The following is a 27,203-nucleotide window of genomic DNA, read 5'->3' as shown; positions in this document are numbered from 1 at the left end:
TACTGAGATCACTTGTGAAGATAAAGAAAGTGCTCTCTAAAGATTTGGTGTCTTATTAGAGATAAAGAAGGATTGAGGAAGATACATGAGAGAGAGAGAGAGAGAGAGGGGCAAATCTGGAGATATCACATGGAATTCCCTCCCAAGTGTCTGTGGGGTACTGTGACATGGCAACGAAGACCACACGATTAAGATTTCACCCAACCGGAAAATGGTGGGGCCAGCTGACATCAGCGTATCTAAGGCCAGAATCAGGTGGGCCACCACCACTGCCACTGCTACCTTTTAAAGCCACCCCAAATCACATGGCTAAAACCATTCGTCGCTAACTTGTCCCTCGGGAACTCCCCAACCCCATTCCCTACCTCACCCTTCACGAGACCCCCACACTACTCTTACGGCTCGAGGAATCATGATCTGTGTGAGTCTTCCTTTAAGTTAACTGCTGCTGAGGGTGGAGTTTAGATATGCCTTGTACTAAGAACAGCGTAAGATCACCAATATATTACATGTAGTGAGAGAAACACAAGTCTCTATCTTTGTTTGGACATGGGGAGATATGGGTGATATCTGGTGGATCTTCCTTTCCAAGAGGAGGTGGGATTTGGTGGGTTGGAAATTGGCTTATATTTCAGTACCTTGCTGGCTTGTAGAGTCCATTTGGAGTGAAGAAACCGAGACTCCACCTCCTCTGCCTTCATCTTCTCTAGCTCTTGGCCATTGTTGGGAGGGGGGAAGCTCATGGCTGTTGTTGCAGAAGCCCAATTCCATGTGCTGGCTGTGGATGACAGCCTCATGGACAGGAAACTCATCGAGAGGCTCCTAAAGACTTCTTCCTTCCAAGGTACCAAACCTCTGGTGATGCCAGTGATTCCTGCTTTGAATTGGTTTCCTTTCCTTCTCTCTTTGACAAGTTGGCGGTGGTGCCTGCAGTCACCGCTGTGGATTCTGGGAGCAGGGCTCTTGAAGTCTTGGGGTTGAGCGAGGACCTCACAAGCTCCGCAGCCGTCTCTCCAGCTCACAATGTGATTGCTTTCTTCTTTTCTGTGTCATGGATCCTTTTGTTCTCCCTTTCCTTCTTTTTCTGAAACTGGGATTGTTTCTCTTCTTCTTACAGGAGATCGAGGTAAATCTGGTCATAACAGATTACTGCATGCCTGGGATGACAGGGTATGACCTTCTCAAAAAGATTAAGGTACAGTCGATGCTCCCTCAGATTTCCATTTCATGGACATGTTTCAAGAGATTTATGGGGAGCTTGTTCATTTCACATCAGGGTTCATCATCTTTGAAGGACATCCCAGTAGTGATCATGTCATCCGAAAATGTGCCTTCCAGGATAAACAGGTGAGGAATGATCAGCAAATTCCTTCCTTGTGGTGGCAATTTCTTTTGGAAAAGTTGCTTGAGATATGATGATATTTACCAGGAAGATATATGATGTTCTTGAAGATTCTGAAATAATTACTCTTTGGTTGGTTGCTTTGTCACAGTCATGCATTTGGCTATCATTCATCAGAGGAAATTTTCCCTCAAACTTTTAGGCCATAAATCCTGCTTGAATTAAACATTTGCATCATTATTTAAAAGATTTATTTTTTTGATTGAAACATCTCACTGACACCAACAAAATCATCAAAATACAAGAAGAGAAATTCAACTACTCTTCTTGATTCTGGAAAGAATATTATTCTTGATGTCAAATTTGGTAAAAGGGTCCTTTTTGGTGCTCATGAATGAAGCAACACATCCTGATGTGATGATGGGACTTGATATTGCCAATGCGAACTGGAGAGGTTTTCTTCCTTCAATTAAGAACCCTTGATAAAAGGAAAAAGAAGCAGATTTGGGTTCTGCATTAATTAGAACCTTCTGATATCTCTCTATGCTTGCCCATAATTGAGGAACTTGTGGTCCTATGCATTTTTATTCCAATAAATTTTATGTGATGGAAAAGTTGCCTAGATGTCATCTGTTCTTGTGGTCAAATCAGGGGAAAAGACAATCCTTTTCTGCAACTTAGTCAAACATGTCATAATCTTTTCCTTGCTCTTGTTAGATTTGCTCAATATTCTGAAGTTGATGTGATGAGAAAAAGAAGGGGAGAGAGAGAGACCCCACCTGTGGTGTCTGTATCTTTACATCTAAGGTGGAATTGCTTTGATGTGTGCTGCTCGCAGATGCCTGGAAGGAGGAGCAGAAGAATTCTTCCTGAAGCCAGTGCAGCTCTCAGACATGAAAAGACTCAGGCCTCACATACTGAAGGGGAAATCAAAAGAGCAGCAGCTACAACAAGAAGAAACCAGCATCAGCAGCAACAAAAGAAAAGCCAGGGATGAGGAACTCTCACCTGGGAGGAGAAGACCGAGACTGTCTAATAATAGCTTGATATGATTACACACATTCATCAACCAGAAAGATCATTAGTTCCTTTTTCAGGTAGCATTAGTGTTGCCAGGAAATTTACATACAAATACCTCCAAATGATGCAAATTTTGTGCTGCTCGAAGCTATCGAGAATTAGGAAATGTAAATTGTTGAAGGATGAAGTCGATAATAAACTAGATTTATGAAAAACTACATCGAGTTGCCTCATGCTGTCTGATATCATTGTTTCTTCTGCATCTTGGAAAAAAAAAAAGGAACTAGAAATAATCTGATTGGATAGTACACTAGTAAAGCTTCTGATTCAGGCTTTTGCTCAGTAAAATGATGGAAATGTCAGGAGCAACAGGTTGAGCTAATGTACATCTTTTTGTTGCTAGTAAGCACCAATACAAAGCAATAGTAACAAGAGGGATATCAGTAAAGTTCAACACTTTTGACATTTCAGAGAATCTAGATTCAGTCAGTCTAAAACAATATAAAATGCATCCTTGCAGGAAAAGATTGTGAAAATTCCAACATTATTCTTCTATACTTTCGGCAAAACTTAGAATTTAGTATTCGCAAGCCAAAGTAAAGTTTGAAGCTAAGGATTGAGCTCTTGCTTTGAGTTTACATGTCTGTGCAGCAAGAGAAGAATTGTATCACTGCATCAGAATATATGTTTCCTCTCATATTAGAACAGGATAATAAAGCAAGAACAGATTAGTGATGCAGTAATCACTCTGAGAACAATAAAAAAAAAGAAGACCACTAAATTAAAAAGAAAGAGTCAATGTTGCAAGTCTATCTATCTTCTGGTCAAGATATGTTTGGTGAAACTTCAACTTGGAGATCTAGAATGACTTCACCTATCAAATCCAATGATGGAACCACATTGAAGGAAGACCCTCATCCATGATGTCAACGAAAACAGGATGGAAAACTTGGGTAGAAGTTTCCAAGTTGATTACCAGCATATGGAAAGGAAATCTAGAAGACTTGACTCGAGGCCTCTTGCAAGACTCATCTTAACTGAAGTCCAAAGTTTAGGCTTATTTAAGTTGTGGGTTGATAATATAAAAGCTCCACTTTCTTTGATCTCTTAACTATATATACTACTCTTAATCTTATCTCAATCTTTACTTTACACATGATTTCTTTTCAACATTCAAGTCTATCACGTCTCCCTAAGATTATTCTTTTATATTTGTCAGTATATTTATCTATTATGATGCAGCTCATCTCCACTTAAATCAAATCTAGTAGGAATAGATCATTATGATAAATGCTAAAGAAGTTGTCTTTCAATATGAGGCAGAGTTCAGGATTCAATATATCTACTGGAAGCTCTAACTAAAACAGAGCTCTTTCAAGTAGCACACCACAGGCCATCCCCAAGATGCCTCCAGCTGCATTCTGCAAGTGTGATAGGGTTTTTGCTACTTTTTTGAGAATTTAATGGTCATCTGCTTACTGACATATGATATAGTGCAAATTCTTGGAAAAGAAAAGCCCCTATTTTATGAATTTCCATTTTTTCAATAATATCGTAATTTCCCTCAAACTATAAAGATGAATTCTTTTGGTGGAACATATGAAGAAAAATAGTACAAAGATATTTCTATAAGGGGAGAAAAATTAAGCATTCTATGAAAAATTCAAAAAGAGAGGCATTTAGCAGGAAAAAAGATGAAAGATGAGGCTTTTTATTTTTTTTAAGAATTCACCCAATATAATATAGTGTAGATGAGGTCTTTTTTTTTTTTTTGGAGGAAAATGACTAACTCATAAGTCTGACCTACATATGGATCGTACCAAAAAGGCATTTTATAGGTGAATGCTGTTCTCGTTGGTGATAGATACAAGAGACATGTAGGCAAAACAAAAAGGAAGATATGGGTAAAGATTTGCTTTTGTAAGGACATACAATATCCATAAAAATATTTATGGAAACCTGTTGAATAAGCAATAATGGAAAGTATTTAAATCTTGGACCTAAATCAATCTTGGGTGTCCATCAGATGGATATGATATCAGTATATCCAAGATATAGTGTTCAACATCATAAAGAGAGAGAAAAGAAAAAGAAGAAAATTGAACACAGATTTCTACCAATATGTATTGTCCATTATATGGTTCATGGTCAGACTGGAAACACTGATAGCAACAAATCAATTTGATGAGACGCTGGATAAAAATAATAACATTAAATTGCAGAGTTATTGAACAGTACAACAAGCTTAAAAGAAAAATCACATGACCTCCTGCTTATTTTAGTAAAATCACCAAATGTAGCCAGATAAATAACATAGGAAACATAATTATAGTAAATCCAGCAAATATTGTCTGCTTAATAACACAAACACTTATATCGCTTCAATTGGTCAACTGCAATGTTCAGTTGATCTAAATATTCAGCATTTGTTCTGAAGCCGAAGGGTGAAAGCCTTGAGCGATAAAAGCAGTTGCTTTAGCCGTTCTTTAATCTCAGGATCAATAAGATTTCCATCTCTGTCAAATTTTGGTGGAGGCTGGAATGCATGGACAAAGAGTTCCGGCTTGTTGATGAAATGAAGATCCAGAAAAACTCCAACCTGGCGAAGATGGAGCTGAGAGTTTCCTCCTCCAAAACCACCACCAGCGCTTATAATAGCAGCAGGCTTGTCTGCCATTACGTTTGGAGGTCTTGAGGCCCAGTCAATAGCATTCTTCAAAGGACCTACATATAAACAAGAAAAAAGGGTGAAGACATCTATAAACCTGTTCTGTTCTTTTGCGGGGATCTGACAAAATGCACATTTCATCCAAAATCATCTATCTGAACTAGTTGATACTACCAAAGGGAGTGTGATGATGCCATACACATATGGAAGAGACTCCAGCCCATCATGAAATTGCTAGATTTAAGTGAATGCAGATGGACAATTTAATCTGATGCTAAGAGAAAAAGCAACATCTAGAATCTGCAACACATGTAAGACCCTTCTTTTATGAATACTAATAATTGAATGTTAGTTTACCACCTAAGCATTCTTGAGCTTATTTAACTTAAAGAAAATGTTTACCAGGTTGCCAACTTGATCTCGCTTGCAAACTTAGATTAATGTCTTATAGAGGCTCATTGTGCCAGCATGCCAAGCTAACCGATTCACAATGACAGGAAATACATTGATAATTTAGTAGAGAAAGAATGATCACTAATAGGTTCATAACATTGTCCATTTTTATCCGGTGCAACAGATGATCATTTTCATTGTCAAAGTTTGATGTACATGTACAGATTCAAAACCATTACAACCATGGTAACTGACATATTGGGCATGAGATGTGACCTATGCCTTACACATCATTCCAATAATTTTTGCCATTCCTACAATTGTGGTATAATAAACTTGGCATAAAGTAAGAAGCGTTAGAGGAAATCCTCTATCCTGTGTTAAGTGGATAAAATTTAGTTTTATAGCCTGAAAAGTGCTTAACATTAAACATCTCTTTGAAATAGCACTGTATTACTGATCTAGGATATGAAGCATAAGGGTATGCCATAAAAGGACCAGCCTAGAAGGATGACATGAACACTTGGAGGAACAAAGCTATCTTGTGAGTTTCTTCTTTCCTTTATTTTTCATTATTCCTTTCATTGTTCACCTAAATATAATAATCTATAATCAGTATGTAGTTATTCAAAAAATTATGTATCAAGCTGTATGAAAGATATCAAATTGGCATGCTACCACCATATACCAATAAGTAGAGCAACATTAAGAACCTGTACATCCCAAAATAACAAGAAAGATAATAAAAACAAAGAAATATTAGAGCAATTCTAAGCTGTATGACCTGCTGCCAGTGCTTATTTGGGCAGTCCTATATGATCCAAAATAACTAGAAAATTGATAAAAATAAAACAATATATGAGTGGCACCAAGCAATTCCAATCTGTATGATCTGCTGCCAATTTTTATTTGAACAGCTATTATAAACCATGGTGTCTGTGGCTTCGGAGTTTTAAGAGTTTCCAAGTGTTTTGTATGCTGGATCAAGGATATCAATGGAAGTTATAGGTTGTAACTCATCAACATAGGGACATATCTAATACCAATTTCAGAAAAATATATCTTGCAAAGGATGTAAAAATTACTTCATGTTTCTGGTACTAAATCACCAGAAATGATGAAGGTTGCTATTATTTAATATCAGTTTCGGAGAACTATATCTTGCAAAGAACAAAAAAAATTGGCTTGATCCTTCCTTGCAGAAGGCTTTACCATTTAATTCATGAACGAAAAGCCAATCAAACTAAATCTAAAGCAAAAGTGTGTCAGTCTCCATTAGTGCTATCAAGGACATACTTACAGGGCACATCAAAGAACTCCCTGCACATTCATTACAAAATCATTTAGATTGTGCAAAGCTAAGATGTCTACAAGAACAAATAATTTAACAGACAAAGTGACATCAGAAAATATATAAAAAGATCAAAAGAATCCGCAACATAATCGAAAGAAAGGATCTTTAACAGAGCACAGAGCAGCAGCAATGAAGAAGACGATCAAACGAGAACCAATAGGGTTTAAGGCAAGTTTGGATTTGGATGGTGGGTTACCCGTGAAGGAGTAGTTGTACTCGGGCGAAGCCAATAGGATGGCGTCGGCTCCGCGGATCGTCTGCCGGAAGGCCTCCACGGGCTCGGGGAACGTGCCGTCGACCTCGAGGTCGGTGTTGACGAATGGGAGCGGCGCGATGTCCACGTACTCGATCGTCATGCCCTCGATGGACTCGTCGCATAGCTGAATGGCTACAGAGGAAGAAGAACAGAGAAAGGGAATCAGAACTCACAGCTTCACAAGGAAGAGGGCAACGGGAAGAGGGTTAAGGGTGGCTTGCCGGAGCGGATGAGGCCGCGGTTCATGGAAGCCTTGCGGAGGGAACCGCAGAGCGCTGCCACCTTCACAATCGGTTTCGTCGCCAAAGCCGCCGCTTCCATCTCCTCTCTCTCTCTCTCTCTCGGCTTGCCTCCCTCGAGCGCTGCGACGGATGATCTGCTGGTGCAAGGCATCGGCCTTTAATATATAGATATCATATTCCCATTGTTTCGGGCTATGTTTGGAACGAGATAAATATTATTGTAAAAGTAAAATGGGCATTTTACCGGATGCCTTTTTTCGCTCGGACGAAATTATTCAGACATTGACTCGATTTGACTTTTGGACAGAATGAACCGATTTTTTTTAGGATGAACTGATTTTATAAAATTTTATTTAATCAAATTATACTCTAATTTTAATTAAATTATTTTTAATCTTTGAACCTATTAATTTTTTAAATTTCAATAATTAATTATCATAAAATTATTTAAAAAAATATATTATTAATCATCTTATAATCATATCCTCTCAGATTTATAAGAGTTTTTATTATTTTTTATTTGTTAAAGTTTGAATTTATTTAGTGAAATTTGATCAAGTTTATAGTGAAATTTAATTACTTTCATTCTTTGGTGTGTTTTATGTTATAAATTGTTCAAATTAAAAAGAAAAAAATTTCTTTTCAAAAGATTTATTTGAAAAGATTATTTTTTAGTTATTTTGGTAGTTATTTTTGAAAGGTTGTGTCTTTGAGAAAATATCTATAAATAAATATTTGAGGGTAAATCATGTAGACATCTCTTTCGTACTCTTATTCTTTATTTTCTAAGTGATTGAATTAGACTTTCTCTAATTTCTATTTGAAGATTCTGTTTACTCAATATAGATCTTCTGAAGGCTTCTCATATCCACTAAAATTATTTGCATCAAACCCATAATAATCTTACTGAGAAGAAGGTACAAATATTAATTTTAGAAAAATGTTTATACACGTTTCAAGTCTAAATATTTCTGTTATTTGTTTTCATAGTATCGTATTTTCCAACATTTTCTGAGCTGACAGATATCTGTGTTTGAAACCTATTATTCTTAAGTAAAGGATAACTTAAAAACTACTTTTGAGGACAATGCTAATAAACATGCCTCGGACTCAACATTCTTCCTCCATCAATGAACCATCATCCTATTCTTATTATTGTGTGAGTTGGTGGTAATGTTTGACTCTTTCGACCTCTCTAAAATATTATTCTAGTGGCAAGCAGCAGCACATTTCACCTTGTCTTTGTGACTTCTTCAGCACTAGGCTTGGTTGGCAGCTGATATCGGCAATACACATTCTTTTTCTTGACTGGTTTCGATCTCGGCTTCTGAGAGAAGAAGCCAGTGAGGGTGAGCCTTATCTCAACCTTCCGGCGATGTGAGTGCAGGCGAAAGCTGAGACGAGGACGCCGATTTGACCAAGCTAGGCTAGTTGGGAAAGTCAAACTTGCGATCTAAGCTTTGCTACTTTGACAAGTCTGGGTTAAATCCAGGCCAAATTTGAATTCAAGCATCAACCTCGTGGAGATGGATGTTGACCAATCTAATCTTTTGATTCATCATGTACTTGCTTGAACTGGTTTTACCTTAAGTGACACCAATGAGAAAGTGATCTTCATATATATCCTTGTCAAATGATAAACCTTGTAAATCTACCTTTGGCTGTAAATTAAAATTCTTAATGATATACGATTGATCTTGGATAGTTCAGCATAGACATTCCTTCATGACATGGTTCAACTGGACAAGCACACATGGAATTATTCTTCCGTGAACTGCAAAAGGTTAACCAAGTAGCACTAGTACTACTACTACAGAGAGAGAGAGAGAGAGAGAGAGAGAGCAGAGACAACGGATGAGCATAACACTCTCTCGATCCTCTTCATCACTACACCATCTTCTACTCAAGACGCAACAGCGGAGGGCTTCTCCTTGGACTTAACACCAGAGCTTTCCCCGCCGGGCGGCAGCGCCTTCCTTGCAGCATCACCACCCAGGGACTTCCCACCGTCAGCATTGCCATGACCCGCGCCCTCAGGCGCCACCTTGGGCGGCGGCTCCTCCTCCGCCGTAACGTCGAACGACGCCGGGAGAGACTGGGAGGCTTGTCGCCGGTGGCGTGACATCGCGCGATCGTAGCAGCGCAAACTGCTCGCTACTTGTTGATAGGGATGAGGGAGAAGAAGATGTATAAGGGATCGATGGATAAGTGTTAGGTGAGGCCACGGTGTGTCGCAGACATGGCTCAGCTACTGCTCGAGATCTTTCCGTGGCCACAGGCCATGGTAGGTCCGACCGAGGGAGCCAAATCCACGCCGTGGACTGCATGCTTCGGCGATCCATCCATCCGTACTCCCAATAATGCCTTGTGCCTCGTCATGAGCCTCTCGGGATGCCCAACATTTCTTGGACCTACTCGTATTATTTGTGGGGGTTCCCTGTACTTTGTCGCCCCGTCGTCAACAAGCCACAAGCCCCAACGCTATCGGACAAACTCCCATGGCCACAATTCTACCTGCAACGCCATTTACTCGCTGATCCAAGCGACCGGCTGCCAAGGGAAACAGTTCCAAGGCCCGGAGAAGGAAGACAAAGTAATCGTTGAATGAAAGGTGAATTCAAAGTTGTCTCTAACTCAATTATTAGTGATACCTTCCATCCAGTTCTTCTTCCCAATCTGCCACAAGCAAAGGTGAGTGCATGGAAAGCATCCAAACTGCATCTTCTAATGGAAGGTTATCATCTTGAGCTGTTTAGGGTTGGCTCTTGTTCACCCATTGCGCCAACTTTTAGCCTTGCCTTTTCATGGCCGTGCAACATGAATCAAGAACATAGAATTATAGAGGCAGAGAGTAATCATGTGCAAATGATTGGTGTTCGAGTACAATAAGTTGGTCATCCTCTAGAGGAACCATAGCCTATTAATTAGATATCTCCATGATGATTGCATAGGTGGGTATCAATTGGTTAACTATATTGTAGCATTGTTTCAATCATGATAGTGGACCCAATTATGTTTGAGAGAGATTAAATCGAACGAGAGAAAGAAAAGAGAAGCAACTTATAGGAATGTTATTGATAACTTGAAAATTGCAATGTTTAATGGTGGCAAATGACATTTTAATAAACAAACACACCCATTCTTTCTCTTGTTTCTAATAGAGCTTATCACTTATGCATCACTATAAAATTCTCTAATAGACACTTTTTTTGTGTGTCTACTTTCAGAGAAACAAATCAAATTAGTTTTAAAAATTGATCATATTAAAAAACATCAACTTAAGATTTACATGATTTGACACTTTTTTTATCTATGTCTATGGAGAGAAAATAAAATTTTCACCATGATAGAATATTTATAAAATAATTAAATTATAATTTTAAGAGTTTTTTTCTTTTATGTAGAAGTCTTTTCATACTTGATTTTTTTTTTTACCTTATCAAATCCAACACTTTTATCTTCTTTTTCTTTTTCCATATTTATAAAAATTATAAGGTTGATTTTTAGAATTTTTTTTTCAGGAAACTTCTAGATTCAATTTTATTAATATAATTCGTGGTGCCAACACATTATTACATACTGCCAAAAACCGGATGATTTCACCCTTTTATTTTTTTTTTGTCTACCATCATCAGCAATGACTCAAAGCACTTTGATAGAAAAATCAAATTAATTTTAAAAGCTAATAATAAAATATAAATTAAAAAAAAGCGATTTACATGGGTTGATACTCTTTATCTATGTACATGAAAAATAAATAAATTCTTCATCATGATAATATATATATATATATATATATATATATATATATATATATATATATATATTATAATAATAATAATAATAATAATAATAATAATAAGAAGCTTTTCCATCTTGATTTTTTTTTGCATCTTATTAAATCCAACACTTTTATCTTTTTTTTCCCATATTTATAAAAATTATAAGGTTCATTTTTAGATTTTTTTTCATAAACATCTAGATTAAATTTCATGAATATAATTAGTTACGCCAACACATATATACTACACATTAATCTCTGATCTTTTGTCTTTGGCAAAAGTAAACAAAAAAAAAAAAATTATATATATGTTTTTAAAGAATAAATGATGAAGATAAGATCTGAGCTCAAGATATTATTATGATGATTCATCAAAACCTCTATCAACTACGCTATGTATTAGTTAGACAATACCTTTCAACATGTAATTTAACTAATTATGATTCAACTTGTGATATATATTTTAATACAACAGATAATATAGTATATTAGCTAATTATGGTGGTTTAGTGAGGTGCATCCAAACTACACGACTTCGTTGACGACAACCATACATCATAGTCGGTGGCTGCCACGTCGACCACGTGCATACCTTCTCATTGCACGGGCGATATATACTTGCTATAAGATATTAGGGAGCCTCGCCGACCGAGAGTCTTTATGATTAAACCATCTCATGTGGGGTCCGCATCCAATGGCAAGCAACTTGAACTGACGGTCCACGAGTACGCGCCACGTAAAGCGTTACGTAACCACGTAAAAAATGAACACAAATAAAGAAATGTTGTTGTTGTTGTTGTTGTTGTTGTTGTTGTTGTTGTTGTTGTTGTTGTTGTTGTTGTTGTTGTTGTTGTTGTTGTTGTTGTTGTTGTTGTTGTTGTTGTTGTTGTTGTTGTTGTTGTTGTTGTTGTTGTTGTTGTTGTTGTTGTTGTTGTTGTTGTTGTTGTTGTTGTTGTTGTTGTTGTTGTTGTTGTTGTTGTTGTTGTTGTTGTTGTTGTTGTTGTTGTTGTTGTTGTTGTTGTTGTTGAGTAGTCAAACTTTTGATTTGCTATGTTATTTTAACTCGTTAATGACTCTGACTCTCGTGTGGGATTGGCTAAGTTATGTTGATTTTTGTTGGTTCCAGCGAATCCTTCAGATGAGGAAAAGGTGTTATTGGTAGTAGGGAAAAGAGAAGATAGTGGATGATTTTGAGAAGATACAATAGAGCCTATACGACATAGACATATAACGAAGCTCATCGTATTTCATTGTATTATGAAGAATCTTATAGCTAATGACAATATAGTGATAGTTAGTTATACTTCTTTTAGTAATAGTATAGTAATTGATTTTATGATATGGAGCAACAAATCAATGATAAAAGTAGAAGTTCCAACATTATTCTTCATCATTCACACCAGTACATCACAATTATACTTGTCTTAAGAGGTACCTCAAGCACATGTGATTTACGATAACTAGACTATGACCATCACCACATCAATGCACCAATAACATACAGTGTATTGGTATATTATGTATTAGGATTATGTTCGACAAATATATCAAATTGATATACATATATACGATCGAGGACCTTGATCCACTACTTGTAGAGTCTCATTATTTTTTTCTTTTAAGTAGAACTAGATATATTCATTGATTGAGTACTTGATTCATTTGAATTTTAAATTTAAACTTATTTAAAAATAAAAATAATTCAAATAATTTCTTTTAAGATAATTTAGTATTAACGAAAGTACAATCGGGAACATACCACAAAGCTACTTCTTAAAGTCCGAAAAAGATATATGTCACCATTTTATCCTAATTTAAATTATTTTTTATAAAAATATACTAATTTTATATTTATTTATTTTACTTAAATATTAATTTATATTTTTTTTAGCTATTTTTAGTGATTTTGAGCGTATTTTTGATACGCTTTGACACATGCTATACCAACAATTGATCGGCACATTGATACAGATCGATAAGACGAACTATATATATATATATATATATATATATATATATATATATATAAATAATACTCATATCGTATTGTACTAAGCTAAACTCGAAACTCCGATATGGTATGAAATTACAAACCTTGGTACTAAGTAGATTAAGCAAAAAAGATACATCAGATTAAAAAAAAGATAGTTCCACATCATTCATTATAAACTTATCATTTTTAGACCATCATTCTATAATTGTCAATATTAATTAGTGAGATATAAGAATATCAAGGATATTAAAAAAAAAATCAAATTCAATAATTCTTACAATATCCAAGTGACACATGATAAATAGACCGATTTTACTTAATTAGGCTGAGTAGTTGTCATAAGGAAGTAATAAAAATAATCCAAAAAACTTCGTCCTAAAACTATACAATCAAAATGACTTTTTATCCCCCTCTTCATCTTCAGAATAACCTAATCAACAATTACCAACAAATGAAACTACAAAGATAAAATTTAAAAATTATCAACAATAATTCAACAGAAATTAAATATAAATTTATATAAACAAAAACATATCTATGCTTAAATCAACATTCTTACAATTGGCTTTGGACATTCTAATTTTTTAATTTTTTAAATCAACATTAATTTTTTAAAAATTAATATTGTTTTCTTAAAGGAGGGATGCAATTTGGGCATTTTTCAAAATAAGAGCGTTTGGTGAGAAAAAACCAAAATTAATTTTTTTTTAAGAATTCGCCCATATTATTTATAGATATTTTATTTTATTTTTAAGAATTCCCCGTGCCCGTGGAGATGCCTCCTCCGCCTCTCTCTCGATCTCTCTCGACGAGAAGGCTGATGCCTGCAGAACAATCTACGCTCCCGATCTTCCCGTCCTGCCCTAACTAAGCGGCCAATCCATGAAGGAGCAGCGCCAAATATCCTTTGACTTGCCCCCTGGGAGAGGTAACGCGAGGATCCAGATCTCTCGATCCCTCGATGCTCCCGATCTATTCTTTCTCTTTTGATCTGACTACGTTACCGGGCCAGGTGAGGATCGAGAAGGGGAATGGGTGCGATGATCGAGGCGGACCGGCTGCTGGCTGCGGCTTCTGCGCGATTTGCTTGGAGAAGATCGCTCTGCAGGATATGTCGCTTGTTCAAGGCTGCGAGCACGCCTACTGGTTCGTCTCTAACGTCTTGTTCCATGTACATACAGATCTTGCTGTGCTTGTACCAATTCTTGGTTTTGAGGCTGTTTAGATACTTGTTACATCTCACGAATCACTTCTTTACTTCTCTGTGCTGTTCATATTATTTGTGGTTTAGTAATATATATATATCTGACAAGGTAATCAGATTGTCTTTATTTCTTTAATGTTTCTTTAAATTGAAAGACAAAAACTATTTTTTTTATTTCTGGTAAGTAATAAAACATTCAATATTTATATCTGACATGTTAAGTTTTGAAAACATTCAATTCAATTAACTGTAGAAATGGTGTTTGCATTGCTTGAGATGCTGACTTCCGATTTTGCATTATGATGGTAATGGAAGCTTTATTATGTCTCTGCTGGAGGGAGACAGAGAAGTCATCGGCAGAGATTGCTATATAAATGTGTTAGAAACAAAGAACTAAGAAGATCTTTCAATGACCCTTGAGCATCACATTTTGGTCTGCATCTCTAACTATGACTGTAGTGCTAGAACAGGTCTTTCAATTATTCAATGACCACATCCAAATCTAATGCTTCCATGGCCAGTTGCACTTCACAAAAGAAGTTTGATTTGTCATGGAGAAATGGAAGAGAGGTATAAATGAAGAAATGAACATGTCCTTAGTAAGCATGCATCACATCCTTAGTGACATATCAGTCTGATTCCTGGTGTTTTTACACATTCTAACTCAACAGGAATGCTTCCTTGGGAACTTTGACAAGCAAGAATTGCTTCTCACTTGTTTCTTGTTTTGAATTATTGGGCTCGTCTATTTCAACTTACAGACTATGATATTTCCATTTATCATGAAAATTCAATAAACAATTAGCATCATCAAGAAGAGATACCCATCTTGAGTATCTTAATTTTGATTCTAGTTAAGTGCAATGTTTATATCTGAGTTACACAAGACCAATATTTGATACCTTTGTGCATATTCGATTACATTTGTGACCATATTTTACTGCGACATGTATTGTTAATGTAATTTGATGTTTGAGGCAAATATAAGGAGCTAAATATTTATTTATTTATTTGTTGAACTCAATGTATTAAACTGCAGATTTATGTTGAGAAGTTTGTGCCTATGCATTCATTATTGTTTGCTGTGGGCAGTGTGACGTGCATCCTGCGCTGGGCATTATACAATGAAAAGCCTTCTTGTCATCAGTGTAAGCATCCATTTGAATTCCTGAACATTCTCCGTTCCTGGAAGGCAGGTTAGACATCTTCCAATCTTTTCTTTTCTCTCTAGGACAAAAGAAAAAACAGTGCCAGAACTTGTACCGATCAGATTAATTATTCATGCAGCATCCACGACTGTATGTTTGAGGAGAGTGTTTGCCTCTTCCTTGGAACAAGCTGGTTTGAAGCTTCCGATGAGGTAGAAGAAGATGCTTTGCAGTATGAATATGATGATGAACTCGATGACTTAGATGAAAGCTATTATGTTACTAGCAAATCAAGTATTCATATAGGCAATAGGAGATGGGGCGATAATGGTTACGTGAAGGTAGGCAGGAAGGCAGCACGGCCTCTTCTTAATCGTTACGACGCATACGCCGGGGTCCAACCCGCGGTCCAAAGAAGAAAGAAGCACGAAAGGATGTCACTGGCAGAAGGGCGAAAAGGGCCCTGAAGCGAGAGGCTGCAGAGAAGGCTGCCGCCGGCAAGCACCAGCTGCATTTGCAGAGGCTGGGCCGCCAGTAGTAGTTTCGTGTTTCAATGTCTATGATGCTGCTTCTCAGTGTATAATAAACCAGCAGCATTCTGTACAGTGTGTTAACCTCTCTTCAATCATGTTAGCTCGAATGCGGAGAACTGCCACTGTGCACTTTATTCAACGATTTCAGATATTACTTCTGCATCATCTTGTCTGGGTGCAGTTGCGCCGAAACTCATGATAGGTGTTGAATGTTCTTGATCATGGCTGTATGCTTTGTGAGTGTGATGCTGTAATCTTATTGTGGCAAACACCATTGTCCACTTCAATGCCATTATTTGTATTCTTTGACTGCTGCAACCACTTGTGTCCAATGTGTTGTACTATTTAGGCAATAATTTCCGAACATTTCCCAGTTGGCTGGGAAACTGCAAGAGGAAAGAGAGAAGAAGATCCAGTTGCATTTTTCTCATCCAGTACTGACCCAAATGAGGCATGAAATAAACTGGCAGCCATTTGTAGGTCTTTTCTCAACCATTGGTCAAGATATCAAACCACTCACTGCACCAGTTCTATCCCTGTCCCCACTCTCCTTCCTGCCTTTGATGAGATCAGAGCCTTTCCTCTGACACACTCATTATAATCTCACCCAGAAGGCATCCACAAAGTACCATTATTGATCTCATTCATTCTCCAAAAAGTTGGCTGATCTTAAAATGAGAAGGCAGTCAGCATAGAATAATAAAATTGAGCAAACCAACAAATCTCTGAATCACTGAATGAATTGTATTCTCACATATTTCAGATGTCCAGAATGCATTACAACTTATCAAACATGTAAAAAGAACATTACAGGCAAAAGTCACAGCTCACCTTAAGTTGGGAACTTGATTAGTTCATACAGCAGTTCTATACAAAATAATGACATGGGCAGTGTCCTAATGATCATAACAAACTTTATTAATTTCTAATGGTTATTTTAGCATACTGTAATCACAATAGACACAATTCAGTCCAATATTATGCACAATTTGTCAAGGATTATACATTTAGAAGCTAATTATATGAAAATTGAGGCATCTTTTAACTTTAATCTTAAAGCATGCATTGCCAGTATATCTTAGTGTCCTGACTTCTTTTCCACGGAATGAAGCTGGAGCCTACATTCCCAATAATTACACCTCAAATCTTTCCAAACATTTGCGAGGAAGCTCATGTAAAGGGCTCTACAAAACAAACCAAATAGCAATTTAACTTTTATTTAACCAAATAGTTTTTAGATCATGTAGCCGATAGCCGATCCCAAATAGTAGGACTTTATAGCTTTTTGTGTTGTTGTAGACAGCAGAGGTTAATGATTAAGATTCGAAGAAAAAACTAGATGCAAGGGTTATCAACATATGCATAAAAAATATCGACTACTTCAGATTATAAAACTGTGAAACAATAGTAACAATGCATACTGCAGAGATCCAAGTACAGAAGATGCAGTGATCTTTAGCAAAACTTACAAAAAATATCTTTAGTTCATCATTGAAACGGCATCCAATCTCAGAACAAAATAAATTGTACTTACAAAACCCGATGAATTCATTTCACTAGGTCGGTGCTCATCTATTATTTGCCTTTTACTAATATCAGCATTCCTTACTACCTGAAACAACTTGTTACAGAAAATATCATGATTCAAATGCCTAAAATAGGTACTATGATGAAGCAAGTAACACCTAAAAAATAACCTTCCTTACTACCTGAAACCTCTGTTTGTCATATTTTATCCACGGAAGCACTATGATGAAGCAAGTAATACCTAGAAACAGCATTTGTCTGACTTGCAGACATGCTGAATCTGATAATACTGAACCCTCCAACTTAAATGGATTTTAAGGAATCACAAGGCTACATCAAACCAGACAGTAAGCGACAGATTTAGCTACAACATTAGAATTAAAAAAGAAATTCAAGTTTTGTTAACAAACTTCAATTGTCAAGTTATAAATCAAACCATATATATCACATGATCTTCTCATTTGAAACATGTTTTTGGCAAATCATCCTATCAACCCTGTACATAAAAGTCATATCACTAAAGCCACCTACAAAATACATAGTTCTTGGGGATAAGAAATCTAGGAGTCATTTCAAGATACTAAAGTCACCTATTAAATACATAGTTCTTATATGAATCATGATCAGGATTTCATACAAGAATTGGCGCCTACATATCGGAAAAAGAAAACATAAAGAATGTATCTTAGTGCACATTGGTATTATTCAATCATCAAAGATAAACAGAGATAAGCAATCTGTTGATCAGACATTGCAAATCAATTATTATTCAACTGTGAATGATCATTGAAAGATAAACAGCAATAAGCAATCTGTTTGTCGAACATTGTCAGATACAAAAAAAACCAAATGAACTGAAGAAAATCATTAAACTACTTAGTATAACGAGGAAAAAAGGAATTAAAGTAATAAGAGAACAGGAGAACTTTGTTACCTTATAAAAGTTTCATCTTTATTGAATCAAATTTGGTAAGTAATATTGAAGCATATGACATAAGGAGCATTTCATGTTTGTCAAATTCATTTAAGAAAAGTAGAGGAGTGCAAATGTTAAGATATTTTTGGTTCATGCCAGAACTGGCAAATGAATTAAGAAGATTCTGAACAGCTTAAACTGCACAGATATCCTCACTCAATAGAGACCTTCAATGCATGGCATAGTCATAACTGGCCATGAGAAAAAGGTGACACTCAAACTTCAAATTCATATATATTTTAATTTCCAGCAGATTCAAGGTTCATGCACAGAAACAATACTCAATAGAGTATAGTAAGAAATAAATGCAAAGCATTTAGTAAATTTATCTTTTTTTTCCGAGAAAACTGAAGGCATTAAAGAAATTAAGTATGCCTTCATTGCTTTGCCTTTGTACAATTACTCAAATTATGCTAACCTCATTTTGAGAATAAATTCTAGATTTCATGAATAATTATGTGATTCTCGATTGATACTTGATAAGTTAGGATATGGTGAATTAATATATAAATCATACAGCTCTAAGATAGTTGGGAAAAAATTGTTACTATGGCGTAAAGGAGTTGAAATTGAAAAACAAAATAGGAAAATTTTCTTGCAATCTGTATTAGAACACAGTTCCCATGATTGTCTTGAAATCAAATGGGCTCTAATATGATTATGTAGTTCCTACCTTACCCACTTAAACAATGAAACAAGAAAAATATATTTTAATTAAACTCAATACTAATTGAAACAAAACTCTCCAAAAAGTTGGAATTCTCAAAATCATATTTTCCTTTATATTGCTTATTATGTAGCTCATGTAAGAATCAAATAGCTGACTATGTACCACATAATGTTACAAAGATAACTAGCGGTTTCTAGAAACATGCTATAAAGACTAAGAAACAAGCTGACAAGTGCACAGTACATTGTCCTACAACTCAATCAGAGATGTCCAAGTCATAATGAAATCTAACCATGCAATCACATCTTTTAAGTTCTTGCTTTTGTAGAAGCAAAAAGACACAATAAGCAGAGAATGAACATTTTGTCAATCTTATTATTGAGCTGAAAACAAAAAAAGGCAATAAATTTTTAATATACATGAAAGACAGAATTGAAGTCATCTACAGTGAAAGCAGGAAACTGCAAATGAGAGAACCAGTGAGCAGTGAGTAAAGTCTTAGAAATGATCCAATCATGCTGATGGTGGTCATCATAAACATAATACATGTAATTATATCATAAAGCACCAGTAATGTCATCAAACAATACAAGAACAACAACCCATTGCTCAGTCATGATAAGCTTCACAGGCAAGACTTGTGGGGATGGCAAAAAGAACAGTAAACTCGCTGCCATATTAACCCCTAAGCAGCAAAAGCAACCCATATTCTCTACATTTCTCTGATAGTGAAAGCATCATTCAGATGCAAGTTCCAATGCAATGCCTTCCAGCACACACCAGCCCTCGTAAAACCCAGCATACATAAAAGAGGAAGAATGGGCTAAGAGTCATCCTACTGAACCACAAGAAGATCACATGAAAGCGGCAGTCATAAATACGGCACAAAAACGACTCTTCAGCAGTTACATTGCACATATATGGAAGAGAAATATCAGAGAGAAAGCATATATGGAAGAGAAATTAAAGAATAGAAAGCAGCAGTCACCTCGTAACAGTGCAAGACTTGTTGCATATCAGAGAGAGACAGCAGTAATCATCGTTGCTAGATAGAATTATTAGCAAGAAAAATAATAGTAACTCAAGTAGACTGAAGAAAGACAAATGAGTCAATAGAGAAGACACATATGGTTACAAGAAGTAGAACCAAACCCCTCACCACTACCTGCATTCGTCATGGCTACCTCCAGGCTTCTGTGATAGATGATGAGCAATAGAAGTTTTAAGCTCCGTGAGAGGATTGGATGTGTGTGTGTGTGTGTGGTGTGTGTGAAGAGTGACGATGAGTTCAGTTTGTTTGGTTTCCGTAGTTGGTTCCTCCGATGAATCCACCGCCGTCTCCGAAGACATTGGACGGTAGCATCGGCGACGACGACAAGCCACCGTGTCGGTTGCCGAGGTGCAGCTCCGAGATGTTCGGAATGGCGTCGTTGGCATCGTCAGCGTGGCTGCCGTCGTCGAGACCTTGGTCGTAGAGGAAGCCCTTGAAGACGCGTCCACCGATCTTGACCACGGCGTGGTAGGCGTACTCGTCTTCTCCGTCGTCGATGGAGGTTACGCGCACGCATTTGAACACCGCTGGCGCTCGTACGTGGCCCGGGAGGTTCTCGATGGCGCCCGCGTCTGGAGTAACAGAGGTTCGGGCTTCTTTACGAGAGCTCGAGCGAGGAGTAGGAGTAGATGGAGATGGGAGTTCTTGGAGCACTACCTTGGTGACTGGAGGTGGTGTCGAAGCTACGAGGCGGGGTGGTGTTCGGGGTGGAGGTGTGGGAGGCGGTCGCGGGCTGCGAGGCCACGAGGCGGGGCTTTTTGGAGGCGGAGGTGGAGGCAAAGGAGCTTGCGGCGGTGACGTGGCGCTCGCGGCGACGGGAAGCGGGAACCCAGGTGCTCTTGACGTGGGTCGAGCACTCAAATCCGCGGCTCTTGCAGCACGTACGGCACCGCCGGTGGCTGCAATCCTTCTTGGCCTGGTTCCCGCAGTCCTGGCACGTCGATTCTGCCACGCCCGCGGCGGCAGCGCCGCCACCGAGGAGAATTCCACTGGGATCGGTCGTCGGCACAGCCTTCCTGAGGTAATTGGCGAGGTTGGCATTAGGGTTAGGGTTAGGGTTAGGGTTAGGGGCGTGGGGGTGTGGCAACTGGGGCAGGACCGGTTGCCAGAGGTGGATGCCACCGGGCCTGGCCCGGGCGGTGGGGTTGTCGTCCTCGACGACGCACGACGCAGCGGCGAGGAGGGGAATGACAGGGTGCTGCTCCGCCGCGGCAGAGGAGGACAGCAGGGACTCGTGGTGGCACTGCTGGTGGAAGGAGGCGGCGGAGGCCAGCACCATCATCCCCATGTCGGCGTGTAACCCGTAATTGACGCCCTGCCTTGTCCCACCACCGACGGCGGATAAAGAGCTGGGGCCACCCCATACTACTCCACCAGCGCCTCCCCCTCCTCCTCTGCTGGAGCCGGCATTGAAGCCGAGGCAGAGATCATCGCCTCTGCCGCCAGCGGCCGGGTTTGCCACCCAGTCCGCGAACGCGCCACTGTCGGAAGGAAATCGCCTTCCAGAAGCCACGCCGGCTGCTCTTATATCAAGAATAGAGAGAAGAAAAAGCCGATCTATGCTCCCTCCACCTGCTTATCGCCCCCCTCCTTCCTTGGCTCACTCTTACACCAGCCACTGCCCAAATCTGTCCCTCAACAAGACCTGACCTCTCAATCTCTCTCTCTCTCTCTCTCTCTCTCTTGCCTACTACTGTTTCTCTAAACAAATAACACCCGTCATACACAACTTTTGTTTCGTTTATACATGTAGGGTGGGGCGAGAGAGATGTTGAGGTTGACTCTCAATGGAGAAGCTCAAATGATGAGAGAGAAGAGACGGATGGGTGTTGGTGTCTGGAGAAGGTGGAAGTGAGGTTGTGGGGACTCTGAAAAATTCCTTCTGGTGGGGAGCAGTACCTTCTGAATCACTCTCCTTCCTCGATCTCACTCTCTCGCCTGCTTTCCTCCTTTCCTCTGTGTCACTCTTTCTGCCGCCTCCTGTTGTCCAGTATCCAGTATCTATCGCTACTCCTGTTGTTGCTAAAAGTTAGTCAAACCTCTCTCTCTCTCGGGCAAGCAAGCCGTGTGTGAAGTAGTCGCGTACAAAGATTGGAGGAAGGCTCGGAGAGAGACAGGCCGAGAGAGGAAATGGAACGGGACACGTCTAATTATTGCACCCGGACCCGTCCCTGTCCTCTCTTCCTTCTTTCACCGTATCTTAGAGAGAGAGAGAGAGAGAGAGAGAGAGAGACGTCCGCTGTTATCCTCCCCCTGACTGCCTACCATCCACTCTACCCTCGCAGTTATTCTCTGGCTGCTTCGTGTCCTTCTACCTCCCTAAAACAAAGCTTGGGGGAGCGATTCTACGCGAGCCATTGGTTTCATGGGCGACCATTTCTTAAGGGCAATTAGCTTCGACCTTTGCCGAAGAAGCACGTGCGTGTCACTTGCCCTTCTTTGACTCTTTCTCTGTCTTCCTTCCTTCCCAACACATCAGATCACGTTTCTACTCTCGCTTAGAGCCGCCCGCTCCGCTGCTGCTTTCTATTTTATACGTACGAGGTGATCGTCGCAGATCACAGGGCAAAGGGTTCACCCCATAAACTATAATCCGGGAGGGAGAGGAGGTGGTGGTGGTGGCCATGACGTCCGTACGGCCTCGCGGCAACACGCCATGCCGCCTCCGTAAATCTAGCGTGGGCTGTCTCCGAGGGCTGCGCCGTGAAGCCGTGGTCCTCACCACCACCACCACCACCACCTTTAAAGCTCGTATGGAGCATTACTTTAGGCTGCTTCGCTGTGCCATTTCTTCGACTTCGGTGCATGATGATGGGGAGACCAGCTGGGCGCGCGTCCTTCGCCTGCAGCGGATGAGCTGACAGTGAGGGCCACCATTAAGGCTTCCTCTTCCTCTTTGTCCTTGTCTTCTGCTATCACAAGCGTCTCCAAGGATGGATGGGGAGTCTGTTGCATGTCATCCCTGTCAGTGATCAGCGGGCAGAGATCGCAGCAGCAGCAGCAGCAGCGATATGGCCTTCACTGCAAGAATGTTGCGTGTTCAGTAGACTTAGATTGCTGTTGCTGGTCGCACATGAAACAAAGCTCAGATAACACCAATATTGAGCATTCACCGAGGGGAGACGATTCCATCCATGTGAGGAAGGCAGCAAAAGAACTGGTAGCATCATTAGTTAACCTGTAAAAATACACAATCCTATTTACTCAATTTTAATTGTCTTTAACGTTTCACATAGCCAATAAAATTTGAAGAAATGCCAAAAAATAATGTTATATTATTAATTATAAAAGGATCAGATTATATATATATATATATATATATATAATCTTATAATAAATTTTTACAACGTTATAGTGCCTTTCGGATATTATTGAAAACATTATAAATTCTCAAAAAAATTTAATTTTGAGAAATTCTCGTATAACATCTTCCATTTTCAAAAATTCACATAAAACAGTCATCCATTGGCGCCTTCACCCTGCATTGTCATCTTACCTCATCTCCTCATTTTTTTTACTATCAACGTTATCCTCGCATGTGCACCTCGATTCCATCATCCTTGTTTGTGGCCCTCTCTTCTAAGATCAATTATGGAAATGATAAAAACATGGGGCATTGCTCTCACAACTCCCTCTACCAAGGTGACGACGAGGACAATAAGGATGACAAAACAAGATGATGAGCAATTGAGGTAGGAACAATGAGACGAAGAGGACGACAACCCATGGGAAAAGGTAGGGGTTAAAATTATCTCTAAGGAAAGAATGAATATTCTATAAAAAAATTCTCAAAACCAGGGATTTGCACTGCTGGAGACTGATACAATGTGTCAAGGTCAAGAACATAAAGGTTGGTGAAGTGCACATCCTACTAACTCAAATCCAAACGCTTAAATTTGATCCACAGCTTAATAGTTAACCTTTATATTTCAAATATTTTTCTCAAATAATAGTAGTAATTTTTTTCACGTCCTTCGGCGTGTGGAGACTTGATTAACATTGCACAATAATTTTGGGAACGAGTGTGAGCATTAGAATGTTCAAACGTGAAATGTTACCTAACAAAAGCTAAGATGGCAAAGTGTTGGTGAAAGAAGGAGACTTATCTCTAGCATAGGAGATTGTGTTGAGGACTTGAAGGAGTTGATGGCATTTGAAAAAGTTGATTTTGTTGATTATTATTGCAAAAGGATTTTGAATTCCCTCTTATCCATATTTTATATATTTTCTTTAAAAAATTACAAAAATTATTGTGAGCTTTTGATGATTGTATTTTTGTTTGTATCAATATTTAAAGTGATCACTTGTCATTGGATTGATAATGAATTGATCATGCAAAATGAATTATTGCCTTTAGAGTTTTAGATGAATGAAATACTAACGATAATATTTGTAGATTGATAAAAACAAATATTTTAGAAAGAGTATTATTTGATCTTTAAAGTTTTTCAGTTGGTTTTGACAATATAGCCATAAATATCATTTCTATTCTTGAATTACAACAAGTGTGCCAACCACTGTTGGTGATATATATCTTTTTCCATATTAGGTGTTTTTATCATATTTTTAATTTATGTGTACAAGAAGGTTTATGGTCTCTTCAAGCTTTTCTTTCCATAATTAAGCAGGCAACCCAATGAAATTATACTTATGAATTGCTGAAAGAATCTTTTGAGTATAAAGAATTATTGTGTATTTTTATTACAAATAATGTTATACAAATAAGTTTATTATATCCACAACATTGAAATATATATTAAAGAAATTTAAAATGTTTAAATTTTTTTAATAATGTTACCCATATTTTTTCTTGTGTTTATTATCCTACCATTTATTTTTTCAATTATTTGTATTAATACTGTTGGTGCTTTAGAAAAATATTAACATGATCATGATTTAAATATGGCTATAAAGATAATGAAATCAAATATCTAGTTGTTTGTGTTTTTGATCCTCATACTAAAATAAATTATTTAAGAATAGAAGTAGATATTGGTGATAAAATTAGAGAAATAAAAAAAAGAAGTCATGAACCTATATGACCACTGTAAATTACACTATAGTAGACAAAAAATTACATTTGAAAAGTCTCCAATTAAGTTACTGGGATTAATAAAATCTAAATTTAGTGATTATAGAGCTCAAACTCTAAATTTAGTGAGATTGTTATTTAATAAAATCTAAGTTAGTGAGATTATTATTGCAAAGATTAAAAAAAAAGGGATTATAGAGCTCAAACTCTAAATTTAATATTTATGTAATAATTTCCTTTAAGTTTGGTGGTAGCACTACAAGTATAAATAAATTATTCTTGAATGATAGGTGCCATATATCATAATCTTTCTAATTTAAAGATTATTGTAAGATAAATACTAACAACGCCAATGTCATGTGGAACAATCCTAACGACTCTAGATAATTTATGGATAAAAGTCAATCAAATATGACATTCGAATCAATTGATAATTAGACTAAAACAATGAAATAGAATTAATATATTATCCACGTAGATAATGACTTGACATATCGATCGAAGAGATAATTAAAACATTTGAAACTAGAAGTGATTAAAAATTATATAATTTTAATTTTTATGTCATTGCACTCATTATAATTATACATTCATTTTTTTTTTAATTTTAGATATAAAATTATAATTTTTATGTTTTAAGTTATTTTAATTAAAAATAAATAAATAAATAAAAGAAATCCGAATCCGAATCGAAATTGAAACTGCCCAAATTGTTGAATTTGAACCACTAGCCGAAGAACATTTAAACCAAGTAAATAGTAACACATTCATAATTCCTTATAGATTAATTAGTCGAAAGAATATATAGAGTATTATTATCTTCCCTATGGGTTCGATGACATCTCTACTCCTATCTATAGAGATAACCTTTTATTAAGTCCTTCACTATATCTTCTTATTCTACGACGGTATTTTATTTGTCACTCGATAGAATAATTAATTTATTAACTTTAATACTTAAAATCAAGTTAATATTACTGTACTCATCAAATATCTAAATCAATTAAAAGTTTGTACCATATTTTTTCTTCAAAAAATATTAATTTTTCTTGATAGACTAATTTTTTTTTAAGGTGTTGACCAGTTTAGTTGATAATTATTTCGATAAATAATTGTAAGATGCAAGGGTCCGAATTTCGTCTTCGTCATTTACCCTTGGAAAAAAAAAACTATAATCCATCTAAATTTTCTTATCTCTAATGGCCTTTTTGTTTTTTTTTTTTTGTCACTTGTTCTTTTCTTGGATGATAAGTTGGGATGCAGTCTCACCCCAACATGTTGTTGGTTGCCATGGTCACATGAGCAAGTTTCAAGGAATCTTTAGTGACTTGACTTTTTATCACCTTCCATTTCATAAAAGTTTATGATGATTTTAGGTGGTTGGCTCCAAAAGAAGAAGGTGGTGGTGGGAGCAAACTCCTTTTGTTCGAGCAACAGAGTAATTGTCATCTGGTTCACAGATAATGTTGGCACGTGCCGACTGTCCTCGCTCGTTGTACACAGTACTTACAACTGTGGATATCTTCGACCTCACGCATTTAGGTGGGCCCCACACTTCTCTGACCATCCTTGTCAGCCACATGGGCCCCGGCTCCAATCACATTGCAGTCCATGAGAGAGAGTGAGTGAGAGAGAGAAGGCACCGACGAAGAAAATGAGAGAATGAGGAATGAAATTATAAAATTAAAAAGAAAAGTATATTCTAATTAATATTAAATAAGATTTCTTTAACTGAGCTGAGAGATTTTCTCATACAGAAAGATCGAGCTTCTATCAAGGATACTGATCTTGGATCGATGCAACAGGATCGAGCTTCTATCAAGGATATCGATCTTGGATCGATGCAACAGGAATAGTTTACGAGCTAAAAGCTTCGTAAGTGAGCCTGCTAGTTGATCAACCATGAGAGACATGAAGTTGATGTCTGACAACTTGATCTCGCACAAAGTGAAAGTCGATTGTAATATGTTTCATGCGTGAGTGGAACACTGAATTGGCACGTAAATAGTTAAC

The 27,203-nt window shown here is 37.5% G+C and overlaps 3 protein-coding genes and 1 pseudogene across 3 annotated transcripts; 2 read left to right on the top strand and 2 right to left on the bottom strand.

Annotated features, from left to right (window-relative positions):
* Positions 1–404: 404 nt before the first annotated feature.
* LOC135634282 (two-component response regulator ORR9-like) lies at positions 405–2,595 on the top strand. The gene is made up of 5 exons (XM_065144644.1): positions 405–844; positions 934–1,025; positions 1,118–1,195; positions 1,277–1,347; positions 2,181–2,595. The coding sequence occupies exons 1-5, from the start codon at positions 742–744 to the stop codon at positions 2,392–2,394; spliced, it is 558 nt and encodes a 185-aa protein (XP_065000716.1). The 5' UTR covers positions 405–741; the 3' UTR covers positions 2,395–2,595.
* A 1,964-nt stretch (positions 2,596–4,559) lies between these two features.
* On the bottom strand, positions 4,560–7,417 carry LOC135634281 (NADPH:quinone oxidoreductase-like). The gene is made up of 3 exons (XM_065144643.1): positions 7,255–7,417; positions 6,974–7,165; positions 4,560–5,086 (listed from the first exon to the last, which is right to left on the bottom strand). The coding sequence occupies exons 1-3, from the start codon at positions 7,352–7,354 to the stop codon at positions 4,782–4,784; spliced, it is 597 nt and encodes a 198-aa protein (XP_065000715.1). The 5' UTR covers positions 7,355–7,417; the 3' UTR covers positions 4,560–4,781.
* A 6,396-nt stretch (positions 7,418–13,813) lies between these two features.
* Positions 13,814–16,156, top strand: LOC135632283 (uncharacterized; annotated as a pseudogene).
* A 3,976-nt stretch (positions 16,157–20,132) lies between these two features.
* LOC135632282 (protein LATERAL ROOT PRIMORDIUM 1-like) lies at positions 20,133–21,727 on the bottom strand. The gene is made up of 2 exons (XM_065140711.1): positions 20,816–21,727; positions 20,133–20,730 (listed from the first exon to the last, which is right to left on the bottom strand). The coding sequence occupies exons 1-2, from the start codon at positions 21,444–21,446 to the stop codon at positions 20,396–20,398; spliced, it is 966 nt and encodes a 321-aa protein (XP_064996783.1). The 5' UTR covers positions 21,447–21,727; the 3' UTR covers positions 20,133–20,395.
* Between the last annotated feature and the right edge of the window lie 5,476 nt (positions 21,728–27,203).

Source organism: Musa acuminata, chromosome BXJ3-3 (assembly GCF_036884655.1).
Source record: "Musa acuminata AAA Group cultivar baxijiao chromosome BXJ3-3, Cavendish_Baxijiao_AAA, whole genome shotgun sequence".
Lineage (NCBI taxonomy): Eukaryota > Viridiplantae > Streptophyta > Magnoliopsida > Zingiberales > Musaceae > Musa > Musa acuminata.
The sequence above is the reverse complement of the archived record's forward strand: the minus strand, read 5'-3'. Positions and strand labels throughout refer to the sequence as shown.